The sequence below is a fragment of the Larimichthys crocea genome, chromosome I, assembly GCF_000972845.2.
Source record: "Larimichthys crocea isolate SSNF chromosome I, L_crocea_2.0, whole genome shotgun sequence".
Lineage (NCBI taxonomy): Eukaryota > Metazoa > Chordata > Actinopteri > Sciaenidae > Larimichthys > Larimichthys crocea.
Genome location: NC_040011.1, coordinates 29,769,991 through 29,783,802, shown reverse-complemented (window position 1 = coordinate 29,783,802; position 13,812 = coordinate 29,769,991). Strand labels below are relative to the sequence as shown.

The 13,812-nt window shown below is 37.9% G+C and overlaps 1 protein-coding gene across 1 annotated transcript; it reads right to left on the bottom strand.

Moving 5' to 3' along the window:
* Positions 1-100: 100 nt before the first annotated feature.
* LOC104935951 (signal-transducing adaptor protein 1) lies at positions 101-5,205 on the bottom strand. The gene is made up of 10 exons (XM_019265423.2): positions 4,966-5,205; positions 4,721-4,792; positions 4,391-4,507; positions 4,228-4,284; positions 3,080-3,276; positions 2,789-2,920; positions 2,372-2,441; positions 2,164-2,266; positions 1,891-2,079; positions 101-1,803 (listed from the first exon to the last, which is right to left on the bottom strand). Exons 1-10 carry the CDS (start codon positions 5,065-5,067, stop codon positions 1,664-1,666), a joined length of 1,179 nt encoding a protein of 392 aa, XP_019120968.1. The 5' UTR covers positions 5,068-5,205; the 3' UTR covers positions 101-1,663.
* Between the last annotated feature and the right edge of the window lie 8,607 nt (positions 5,206-13,812).

Genomic DNA, 13,812 nt, shown 5'->3' with positions numbered 1-13,812 from the left:
TTTTTTTTTATTGAAAACAAACATAATACTCAATCCATGTATTTATAGTTTTGTATTTATATCCACAGAACAATAACCATAGAAATTTGGCTCACAACTGTTTTACTTTTACACTTTTAATCTACAACTGAAAAGCATGATAACCTTCACGATAACTGTGTGACAAAGAGCATCGATACTGCATGTAGTTGAAATTGGAGCTGCAATGATTCGAAAAAGAAAATTGCTGCTTAATATTTACAACATTTGCTGCTCTCAAATGTGAGGATGAGCAGTTTTTTCCCTGAATATGATCAGAAAACAAATTATCTCTGGTTTGGTTATCCCTTTTTTTGTATGTTTTGGTCCAGAAAAACTATTTGAAGACTAGTTTGACTATTTTCTGACATTCCATAGATACAGCTCTAGTTAAAATCATATTGAAATCTTGGTCATAAAACTGTATCAAAGAACTCTTAAGTACATATCATCCATCATTTAGAAACAACATTTATATACCTCTGTACATGACTAAACATTTACAGCTTAATTCAGTGATTTGTAAACAATATTTCATCAAAACGAAATATGATGATATCCTGTGTCAGTGTTGTGCATTGTGATAGCAGAGGTCTCAAACAAACCGCTCAAGGACCAGATCCTACCGTGAGATCCCGCATGTGTTCAGAATCTATCTCTAGATTTAGCCCAGAAATATGCTTTTAAAATTTTTCTTGTCATTTTGAATTTTTAGCTTCCATGGTCTCTTTTTATTAATATTTCATTCTTTGGTAAGACAGCTCATTTGGAGTGGGAATGTTGGGTCTGTCAGTCCACGACTTTGGTCCAGACTGAGATATCCTAAATATATCAAGTTCCCCACAGTATACATTTTCAGTAATGACTTTGATCGTCTGACTTTTTCTCTGGCGTTCACCAGCTGGTCATAGCTTTTTCTGTGTTCTGTGTCAGTGAAGTATCTCGACATTTACTTACAGTAACAACATGTTGTAGGCTACAGACATTCATAGGTCACAGATGATGTATTGTAATGGTTGACTTTTGACTTTTCTTCTAGCGCCACCATGAAGTCTTTTTATTGTAATAACTCGTCGTCCTCTTTTGGATGGATTACCAAGTCATGTGGTACAGACATTCATGATCCCCAGAGGATGAACTCCGAACATTTTGACCCCCTGACTTTTCATCTAGCTCCATCATCAAGTCAACATTTTATACAAAAACATTCCCATTTTTCAGTGCTGATTCGCAGACGTTAGCATTAAGCTGAAAGCACTGAAGTACAGCCTCACAGTACCACAAGCAAGGCTGTGGACTAAGCAGCTTGACAGCATAAACGCTGCACTGGTGCGCCTGGACAGCTGTTAGTTGGTATTGCTATTTTGGTTTTTCTGTGTTAAAGCAGCCACCTGAGGAGAGAACAACCTGCGCTGGTCAATGGGCCCCAAAGTAATTTAAGTTTTTAAGCTGTACTTAAACTAAGTTTGAATCCTCTTTCATTTTAATTTAACTGCCACATCACATATTTTTCAGTTTGTCATGAGCATTTTGAACGATTTTCACAGCAGTCAAGGTGGCAGAGTGTTTGCTACAGCTGGGTTTAAAAAGTTAAACATTAAATTGTCAGACATGAAGTTTGTGTGAGGCAACGTCAGCGCGTGCCTCACGCTGTAGAAGCCCACCCTGCTTTTTTTTTACTCGTCGTGTTCTTGTAGCTGGTGCCAGCTTCTTCCACCTCACTGTCAGAATCGATGGTGCCCCTCCGTAATTTTATAGCTTCACGAAGCTCTCCATCAAAATGAACTAGACACAAAAACATCACTCATTTGGACTTTTCTCTCACATATACACCTGGATATACAAACATTAAACGCTAACACACATTCTCACCTTTTTTTTGTTTGTGGTCACCAGGCTTTTGCTCATCAGGAAGTACATATTCATTTTCCACTGCCTTGGTTGGACAGGGTAGAGGTTTTTCTTTGGTCTTTGACTGCAGCATAGGTGAGACTTGTGCCTTGGGTACTGTTTTAGGTGTAGGTGAGGTCAGGCTGATGCACTTCGGAGGAGGTGACAAATCTGTTGAACACACTAAAGCACTGTTAGGAGTTGTGTACCTGCTTCTACTATACTAGAATACACTGACAGATGTGTTCCTCTCACCGATGTGAGTGTCGTAGGGTTTAGATGACATGTAGGGGAAAAGACGGTACTCTGTCTTCTCAGTGAAGTATTGAAGTACATCATTCAAGGAGGCGACGGTCACCTACAGCAGAGACAGACCAGGTTTATTGATGATTTAGATGATGTCTACTTGCAGTATTATTGCATATGCACAACAACATGAACATTTTCCTTTAATAGGACTTACTGGTGTGTCCAGTTCAATCACAAAGCCTGAGCTTGTGGAGGTCACTCTGAAGTTCTTCATGACAGGCCCACTGAAACACAAGCAGGAGCAGGATTATATTTTATTCATGAAATTTAAACCAATCGCAGTCAGCAAAAAACAACCACCACCATGTCCATATTTTTATCCCTGTATCACACTTTATAACAGTGCAATGAAAAGATGATCACATTATTATTTTATGGTGGACCTTTTTCTTCCTTGTGTGATGTGTTACGACTGTAAAACATTAAAACTATAAAACCATAAAACCAATAAACGAGGACGAGTGCATGATTGCAAAGGCTAAGTAACAATATTTTAATACTTATATATAATTTATCTGACTAGAAAAAAGCCTCAATATAAACTTCTGCATTTTAGAGATTGAGGTCAGACCTGGACTTCATTTGTCTGAGGGTCAGGGCGTAGTTGTTGGCAAGGGTGGATGGACGGAGGATCATGCTTCCGTACTCAGGGTTTGCCTCCAACATTTGTTCAGCCTCCTGCCGAGTCACATTTAACAAACACCTGAAGGAACCAAACAGAAAAAAATAAACATTTCCCCATTGCCTGTGAAGGTAATAAATGTGCAGATATGCTGAGGGCAAGGGAGAAGAAACACACTGTTCATGCCTGGATGTTAGAAAGACAGAAATAGCAGAGAGGTAACAAGGAGGCCCAACTTACGCAGGAACCTCAGGGGTTTTAGCTACGTTGTCTCTGGACGGTATAGATGGGGGTGTCCCTGCAGGCCGTAGGAATGCTGGTCGGGGTGGAAGAGGTGGATGCGCCATCTGGGGGTTTCGTCTCTTCTCTTGAGCCAGAACCTCCTCCAGCTGCATTATCTGTCCAGGCAGCAGCAGCAGCTTACTGGGAATCTCTTTCTACAGGGAAACAGAGCTCAGTATTAACACTGATTTACTTATTACTACTGATAATACCAGCAGTTTCAGTTTTACACAAATTGTAACCTCTTAAGCCCCAGCCTCTTTTTTAGGGTTAGGGTAAGGGGTTAGTCCCCCAATTGGGGGACCCTGGGGCTTAGGACGGTTAGGATTATATGGTTTGCCATATAACTGACATGAAAATACTTGTATAAATGGCATATAAATAAAGGTTTTACTATGAAATTACTGTTGTACCACTGTAAAAAAAATGTTTTTACGGTGAAAACAGGCTGTGGTTGCCAGAACTTTACCATAATAAATACAGTATAACTTTTCCTGCTGTTTTGCCATATAATTGACATGGAAATATCATATAAATCCCATATAAGATAAAGGATTTGCTGTGAAATATTACTGTACAATTAACACTCTAGTAAAAAGTACTACTATATTCTGTATAAATGCATGTGTCAGTGTTAATGTTGGTGTTGCCATGAAATATGACTGTGTTTTACTAAGAAACAAGACACACATGCAAATATAAACTGGTCACATATGTAACAGATTATCTGGATCCTTATTTTCAATTTCCAGACATCCACGCTTCCTTGTCTGTAATCTTATTGTCATTAGCCTAATTATTGGCTAATTATTAAGCAGGTAATGTGTATTGTTTGTTGTTATTGGCTCACGCAGCAAATAATTATTCTCATAAAGAGTTCAAACACACACAATGATATATTGTAGGAGCCTTCAGGTTCTGTTGGAAGTCTTCATCATGTATAGTAATAAACTGTTCTTGGAGCACGTTTGACCTCAGACATGAGCGGTTTATTTTTTATTTTTTTACAAGCACTCATTGCAGGAACTGTACTGAGAGTCTCACGTCAATCTATCAGAGTGTGTGTCTTTAGTTTTATATATACGTGAGTGTGTGTGTTTGCTTACATGGATCACAGTCAGGATGTAACCCCTCCACTCCTCTCCTGTGTCAGGATTGTCCATCTATGCAGTCACACAAACAGCAGACATGTCGGTGATGTAGTGTTCACAAAGTTAAAGAGTAATACAAAAAATTTAAAACAGTCAGTGATCATTCACCGTAACACACCTTCAGCTGCACCTCCTCTTTGTGCAGCTTGAGAGTGAAGATAGTTGGTGCCTTCTTCTCATATGGAGCATTTAACTCCATGGACTTCAGCTTTTCCAGGTCCAATTTCTCCGTGTACTAAAGTAAACACACAAACACAAATATGAGAATGATCTTAGATCAGCACGTTATGTATTAACTTGATCTAAAATAGGAGGTATTGCCTTTGTTTATAAGGCTTCACACTCTCTGTTGATCAGAAAACAAATAATAAATAATATTTTGTAAATCATGACTTTACTGTTACTAGTAAAACTTGAGATAGAAGATCAGATGAAGCTGTTTTCTTACTGTATCTTGTGTCTGATCCTTGTACAGGAAGAGTGAGGCTCCCCGGAGCTCGGCATAGTACTTCTTAAACTCCTAAAAGTCACAATTATCATTTTGAACGACTCTTTACACAGCTTTCACATTCACAGATATTTATACAGTCATTAAATCCTATATTGAAGTATAAAACATCACCATTTATTACCCAATCAGTCCTCTCTTTTTTTTCTTTTCTTAAATATATATTTACCCGTCTTTGTCCTCACCTTGTCCTTGTTGTGTTTCTTTAGCAGCTCTCCAGAGTAGTAGAGAGGCAGCTCTGTGATAGTCTCCCTCCTTTTGTAAACTACTCTGGGGTGCGAAGTCATTGTCCAGCACTCTGTCAGATCTGTGTGCTTCTTCTGGTTTGGTTTTGCTTCGTCTCACTTCACTTCTGTGTGTCCAACGGTGATGTCAATAACGTTGAGAGAAAGAGAGAAAGTTGAAAGAAAGTGTTTCCCCACTCAGTTCTGAAAGCACTGTGATAAATCCTTGTCGAGTCTTTTTATCTGATATGATGATTGATCTATAAACCTGCACTGATAAGCTGTTTTCAGTCTTAGGGCTGTTTTGACTCTGAGAATGAGGAAACACTGCAGTGATTTATAAAGAAGGAAGTAGTTAGTATGAAAAATCCAAGATAAAAATTCACTTTTGTACTTTGACCCACGCTGTAAAGACAGCGAAACTACAAACTCAGAAGCAGTGAGGCATGCACACACACGGATCACTGGATTAATCATTTCCATTTAAGATGTAGATGTAGATGTAGATAGAGAGCTCCATATCAGCGAGGATAAGATACATTCAGAAAGCTTTCTCACGTAATAGATACACTAAAACAATTAATATTTATACCTTTTAATGCATTCAGATTAAATAAATAAATCAATAAATACACACACACACACACACAAACACCTGGTACAAACACATGTGGACTTCACACTCACTGGTCTATCTAGGGGTTGTGACCTGGATAAATGTGTATGAAATTCATGATAATATTAAATATATTTTGTTTTTTATTAAAGATTTATGTTATCAAAACTGGACATGCTAAATCTATCCCCTTTAGTACCGTCACACTTATTGCTGCACTAACATGTCCTTGTCACACTGTACCTTGATTGTTTCCCTTTTTTGTAAGTCACTTTAGATAAAAGCGTCTGCGAAATGACTAAATGTAACAGTAAATTTATAATAAATAAACATACCACAACATTAAATTACCACATGCTTCAACAAAACAACACAACACCTATAATAACTCCATAATCTATTTATAATAAAATAGATAAGAAATGTCATAAAGAGGTTTGATTTCTATAAATAGTACTTTGGTGGTGATTGCAAAGACATTGTTAAATAATATAAATAAATGAAAGACATAAACAGTTTAATGACATACATTTGAATATATACATACATAAAACAGTATATAAACCTAAATATTTGAATCCCTCATGAATAATCAAACAGTCACAATGACTGTAAACTCTCACTTGTGCTCATGCTTGTCTATTTTAAGGACCTGATTATTTCCCTACTTAATATTTCTCTGTGTTGCTAACATTAGCCACCATACGTGACTGATCATAGCAGATCAAGGTTAAAACCCCTGAGTGTAATGAACCGAGCAAAGGTGTTTCATGGCGTATAACATCATTTGTACAAGTTCTGTTTTCTTTCTTCTATTTGCTTTTTCAAAATGTGCATCTTGCTTTAAAGCTTATAGATGGTGTCAAGGATTTTACATATAAAACGATATAAAACGATATAAAACGTCTATTCTCTGTGTACATGTGATCTATTTCACATGTGAAATCTTGGCTGTCATCTGGTGTAAATGAGCAGTGAAGGGCCAACACTAAGAAGCATGCCATAAACATATACGGGACTGCTGCTTGCAAAATACACAGCCTCACACATGTAGTTTATCAGCAGCAGAAGATAGGACAGAAGGAATGACAAACAGGGACACAGCGGGGACGTATGGATGATCCACAGCACGATTTTGATCAACCACAGGAACATCTGGAGGAGGCGCAAGAGCAACCAAAGAATCCCGAACAGCAGACATCCCAATAACCACAAAGCTTTGGATGGGAGAAAGACATCTGCATCCTAAAAGACAGATAAAGACATAGAGAGAGAGTCTTTCTTGACTTGTAATAGAGAAGTTGTGACTGAGAGTGTTTGAGTTAATGTGGACTTACATAGTCTTGTACATCAGTGTCCCTTCCAATTGATCCCACTTTAATAAAGAAAAAATAGAAACACCTCAGGATTTAAAAAAAATAAAACGTTTATCAGGCCTTTATTCAAAAAGAAGTTATTGGTTGTACACTGTAAGACAAATTTAGACTGAAATCCATGTCGTGTGGAGGAGAAAATGTCAGTGGTGGAAAATAACTAAATACATTTACTAAAGTCCTACTTAAGTAAAAATTTTGTACTTAAGGTAAATATTAGACCTTTTACTACATTTATTAACATCTTACTTTCGTTACTTTACAGATTGAGATGTTACATTAAAAAACATATGATAAGCTTACAAAATACAATACACCGTTACAGATCGAGACAGTTGGTTCCCAACTTTTTTGTTATCAGTTCCACAAAGGAGACATTTCCCCTCTTCGCTCTTAAAATGGTTAAAATGGTTTTAATTATTTGAGAATTATTTCACAGAAAGAACACCATTAAAGAAAGGGGAAAAAGCAAACCTAAACAAATTGGTGTAGCTGAACTTTTCCTTTCTACTGTATTAATGATGATGACCAAAAATAATGTGAGGACATTTATTTTGTGACCCTTTGGAGGGCGCCAGACGCACAGGTTGGAAACCACTGGAAGAAACTATATGAAGTAGCTGCAGCAGTAAAACTCAGTGTAAGCATTGTTATTAACATCAGTATTAACAATCTTATGATAAAATGTCAGTCGCTGCTAATTTTCTGCAGAATGAGTGCTTTTACTTTTGAAACTTTAAGTTCATTTAGCTGATACGACTTTTCTTTTACTTAAATGGAACTTTGCAGGATGCAGTCAGGACTTTCACTTGTAGAAAAGTACTTTTACTAACAAAACATTCACTAATATTCTGCATGACTCTGTTTCATGCATGTTGAACTCTTCTGTTGTGTGATGCAGATGAGAACTTTGTTCATTCAACACAACCGATTTTGTCACTTACTGATGAAAGTGAACGCCACGAAGAACAATAGCACACATGTCATCATCAGCCATCTCTCCATGTGCCTGGTTCTTCTCTGTGGTTCAACCTGCAGTGTATTTACACACATTATTCACATTTCTATCCTATACTTACCCACACTCAATAATGATAGCACTATAGTAAAATTGTAGATAATAATGCTGTTAAGAATAGAGACTGCGTGTGCAGGTGTGTAGCCTGATAAATCCTGATCCATTGATTTAAGCTTCTTTTGAAAAGTCTGGGTTGATTAAATAAATCAATATACAGTGTTTCTTTTTATTAGCATAGCATATACATACTACTACTGATGCAAAACTGCTGATTTAATGATGGAACTTGAAAAAAACAACAAGTCAGAGATATTTTATAGATTTATACTTACATTTTTTACTTGTGTTTGACTGATATTAGCAACAGTACATATGACTGCAGTACTTGTTTGTATGGTTTCTGCAGCAGTTATAATCTACTGGTGACAGTCGCCACCAAAAGGCCTGTTCTGATCATGACATCCATGACAACATAAAACATCCTAGTCATTTGATTGGGCAAGAGTCAGTCCATGGGTGTCGATATAGATCTAGAACTACATGCATCATTCTGACATTCTACATTAAAGTTACATTAACAGTCAATATCTATATTTGTAACAAACTTTGCACCACAAAAAATGAACATATTTCTATAAGTAGTTCAATAACACACACAGGGAGCAACAATGTACTGCATACTGTAGTTAGAAAGTGAATAAAATGAGCTAATAATAAGTCTGATCAGCAACTATCACTTATAAATACACAACAATTAATCTATCAATCAATCAAACCAACTAACAGCAGGCATCGTCAGACAAACAGAGAAAATATTATACCAAACTCCCATTAAGAAATATCACATATTAACTATTCCTTATGTGACTGTAAAAACACATAACACTAGAAGTCAAAATAGTTGATTTATATGGACAATCTTCTTGTCTATAATCCATAAATCTACTGTTTCTGTACAAACTTTACATTCGCCTCAACAACTCAACAATATTCAGAACAACAGCCCTCTCTCTTGTGTGATATTGTATCTGGTCTACAAGCTGTTGCATAAAGCAGCCATAATACATCTACTAATAACAACAACAGCAGCAGCAGAAGAAGATCTTTTGCTTCATCTTACCTGTGAAACACGTGAGAAGACATTGCCCTCTGCTGCCTGCACACACTCCCTGCACATGGAGACGACGATGGTATCTTTGAACTTATCACAGCTGCTGAATAAAGGACCCTGTGGATAAATGGTTTCCATGCAGTATTCAAAATCCTTCTTCTAACCTAACCTACCTAGATATCTAGATATTATGGGTGGAGACTGTTCAGTCCTGGGACTCTCTCCCTCTCCCACTGGGAGTCAGGTCAACAAACTCTCTTGGTTGCTTTAAATCAGCTGTAGACCAATCTCTTTTCTGTTCATGTTGATGCTTCAAAAAGTGGTACATACATTAAAAAAAACGTATTTACTTACAAAGATCATCATCATCGGTATCATTGGAGCACCACGGGTCGTTCGGACAGCAGACTGGGACATTGTTTCTGCTGTGAACCGTGCAGAAATGACTGAGCAGGTTTATCCTCTATGTACCAGGAAATGGAAACTATAATTGCAGGCTGCTGTACCTGCCAACTGGTGGGTCAGTGCAAACTCAATGCTCCATTATTCCTTAACTCTGTTTTCTCCTTCAAACTGGAATAAAACACATCAAATCTATGTATGTATAAGTATAAGACACACACACAATACTGGCTTTATAGTGTGTCTTTGATCTGTTGAAACGCCAACATATCAGCCTGTTAACCAGTCAAAGTATTAAAATTAAATAAAGTAAAATAAAGCATGAAATACCCTCTTTGTTTTCATTTATGCATGCCATACCCGCTAGCTTTTCCTAATGAAGCCGATTTTTGGCATGACTTGTGCTTTTTAACACTTCTGTGTTGCTGTAACATAATAACCTTTATCGGTATTTAAACACAGGTAAGTGCTGGTTTTCACACAGGTACTAACTTAAACCTGAAATGTTCAAGGGCAGAAACTTATGTACTGCATAAACTGCGTTATTTTCATGCAGTCAATAGTTTTCATAGGCTGATGTTATTATTCAGAAGTTAATTTAAATTAATCGGAAGACCATGTTTGCTTGATTTTTAACACGTGATTTTCTTATGGCATGTATCATATTTATTCATCCATATAGATATCTATATTGTGATTTCAGGTACAATGAGACAGGAGCATCAGACCAGGAGTGATTGGAGGCCTAAGCCCAAAGTGCCACTCCCAGAGTGTGGCAAACAATCCGGCACTGAAACACACCAACACCCACCATGCGCCTGGGAGATCCGAGACAGGCTGCTGCTGGGCGAGTGTGGTGACCACGACAGCGTGCCCGCATCAGCTCCATCAACAGTAAAGATGACCTTTGTAAGTGTGTGTGTGCTTGAAAATTGCAAAATTAGTGAGTTGAGGATTCCCCTGTCTTGCAGGATCATTAGACAACAAAGTCCATCAGAGTCTTGTGAAGTTGGTAAGTTTGTTGGTCCCCCTCTACTCTCTTTTGATCAGTCTGTCTTTGGTTGATGTTTCCTCACACTGACCTCTTTCTCATTGCAGTGTCATCAGCATCATCGGTCACCATGGAGACAAGTACTGCCAGTCCACCACTCCATCAGCGGCATCTGGGAATCAGGAAATGCAGCAGCAAACATGAGGAAGGTGTGTGTAATATTTGTTCATGCTTGAGAGGCTGAATTTCTTTTAGCTAACTTTTACATCAAAATACAGCACAATTTCTGTTATATTTGCCAACTATCAAAACTTTACAGCACTCTACATAGTGTACTGTATTTGGGAAATTCAGATCAATATACTCTCTTTATGTGTAGTAATAGTGAATGTACAAAGACGCGAATAGATTTGCTTTGTCCACGATTTGTTTGTTAGAAGCTCCTCTATTTTGTTGTACGCCTAAGTGTCCCAACGTCACGCTCAAAAAACAGCAGATTTAATCTATATACAGCAAAATATTTGTCACTTTTTCTCACGACACATATATAATTCATGTTAGCAAGTTAAATTATCATGTTGACACAACTGTTGTAAAAAATCTCTTGAGCGGACATGTAGGGCAAATGGAACACATGGAAGTCACAAGTAGTGTTTTCACAGGTTAGCTGTGATGGTTTGTGTTCCTTAATTAAAAATATTATTTTTATATATTTAGTCATTCAGTGTTATTATTGGATTTTCTGTTTTCTGTATTTCAGAAAATCTATGGTCACTTAGTGATTCCATCACTTTTATGTTTCATTGTTATCAAGAATTTTCAAAGCCTAACTCAAATCAAGAAATGACAATGATGCAAAGGATTCTGAAACAAGCCGCTTAAATTGTTGCAAAAATAAAAAAAAGATCTTCTCCTCTGACACTGATTCACACAACATAAGCATATGTGTAGGGGTGTGTATGCAAGCAGACACACAGATTGCAGTGGATTCTCGTGGTACCAGACCAACAGTAAGACTAATGAATACGCCGGTGGCTGTGTTAATAGACTCTGGCGAAACAATCGTGCAGCCGGAGGTCCATCTCAACCGCCCCAGGCTTCTGAATCCCTCAAGAAAAAAAAAGAAAAGAATAGAGATAGAGAGAAAATCCGGACTCTCTACGGTACACAATACGAAGTATGAGTTGATATAAGCACGGTAATGGCATCCGCCCAGCAATTCATCCTCTCAGCACTGCTCTAATCTCTGTGCTTAGCTCTCAAAGCTGCTGTACTCCACTCCTCCATCACTGCAACCATTAGAATAGGAGATTCTATGCACACGTACACTGGAGACACACATGCATGATTTGTCATTCGGCTAATTAGACAAGGACGATTGCAACGTGGGATGAGGTAGGAGGAGATATAAAAGAAACCTGCGACAGAAGCTGTTTGTTTTCCAGGAGGGGATGTCTCCTGCTACCAGACCAGACATGTTCCTGTAATGACACCTGGGGATGGTCTGAACCCTGCCTTGCCTCTTTCTCCAGCCTCACCTTTCACCTGGTTGCCAGCTCATGATAATCCAGACCTCTTAGGTCAGCCCACATCAAAATATGATCACTTACATTAAAATGGGTTCAGCTTTAATGTGTTTCTCTCATCTGTTCTCTTTTTAGGGCCCCGTGTCATTAAGCTAAACAGGGCTAACAAAAGCCCTCAGAAGAAAGATCATCCCTTCAGCGGCAAACAAAAAAGATTTTACAGGTTACTTGACTGAAACTATAATTATTACAACCCGGCTTACATCATTTAAAAACATGTTGAAATAAAACTGAAAGAACACATGACCTTTGTGTTTATTTACATAATTTGGAGTCAAAGATTGTTTAGAGGTTAAAAGAGCTTCATCAGTCCACATATTATCTCCCATCCCTGTCACCCTGTGGTCATTTTCTCCTCAGTCAGTGGTTGAGGGGAAGCATCATTAGGGGCCCCGTGATGGAAAAAAGGGACTGTTTCTCTCCTTAGTGTGCGTTTCCCTCTCTCCCCCCAGCATGAGGGATTAAAGGAGGAGATGGGAGATGCCAGAGGGACCGGCGGGTCAGAGAACCCCACTGAGAAAGAAATGTGTGGCCAGCAGTGTGGCATCAAGTCGATAGGAGGCATCTAAGAGCAGACACTTCAACAAGAGCAGGCACACACACATTATATATTACAGCTACTGAATGGGAGAGTTGGAATCTTTGTTATAGAATTACTATTGTGTGTGTGTGTTTCATACATTTGTAATCAAAGGTTGAGCAAAACAGTCCAACAACTTTAAACATTGTATGGTGATAATAGATAATGGTAATACATGAGGGTATTACAGTTGGTACAACATAAAACACCATCTACCCTTTGGTTCCTAGTTTGAAAAGGTTTCTACTGTTTTTTTTATTTATTCTATTTCATTTTACAATTGTGATTGTAAATATAACAGACCATATTAATGTAAAGTCAACAAATCTAGCAGTTTGCATCAACAGGGGGCAGTAGCTGTCAGTATTTTGGTTATAAGTAACACTGTCAGCAAGTTTGCACAGAGCTGTCACTTTCAGGCTGCAACTGCTAAGACAAGATATTTAACTTCACAAAACACAACACTGAACTGGCTGCTCACCCTCCGGCAATCTCCCACTAATGAGTTTGTTTTTAGACTGTATTTTTGTGCAGCCAACTCTCCGGTGAACATATGAGACAAGCTGTTGCTAAGAGATAGGTGACAAAGTCAGACATCCCAAAAGGAGCTCTTATTTTTGGTCCGGACAACAAAACCCAACAAGGACCGGAACAAAACCCTCAGGCTGTGCCTGTGATATAACCTGGCCAGGCTATAGATGTCTAAAACAGTGACCCATGGGAGCTTGAATTAATCTTCTCCTTCTCTTTCTTATTACTAACCCAGGTTTTCTGCTGTGTTCTGTGCAATCAGCCTCGCGAATAATCATGATGTCAAGATGTTGTTATAAATAATTAAATTATGTATATGCACAGGCAGTCAAGAGCATTTCAAGTTCTTACATAGCGAGAGTATTATTCATTTAATGGCTACATAAGATTTAATGTAAAGCTAAATAAATTATTCTTTTAAGGGTGAGATGCTTAAAGGCAATAATGCACGGGTGTGGACTCCAAGGTAATTCATTAATGCAAATATGTGCTGAGTCATTCCTCCACACAGGTATTTGTAGAACACTTTGCAGGAAGAGGACACAAAGTTAACATTAAAAAGCTGTCAAGAGTTTTGTCGAGAATAATTTTTTAAAATTC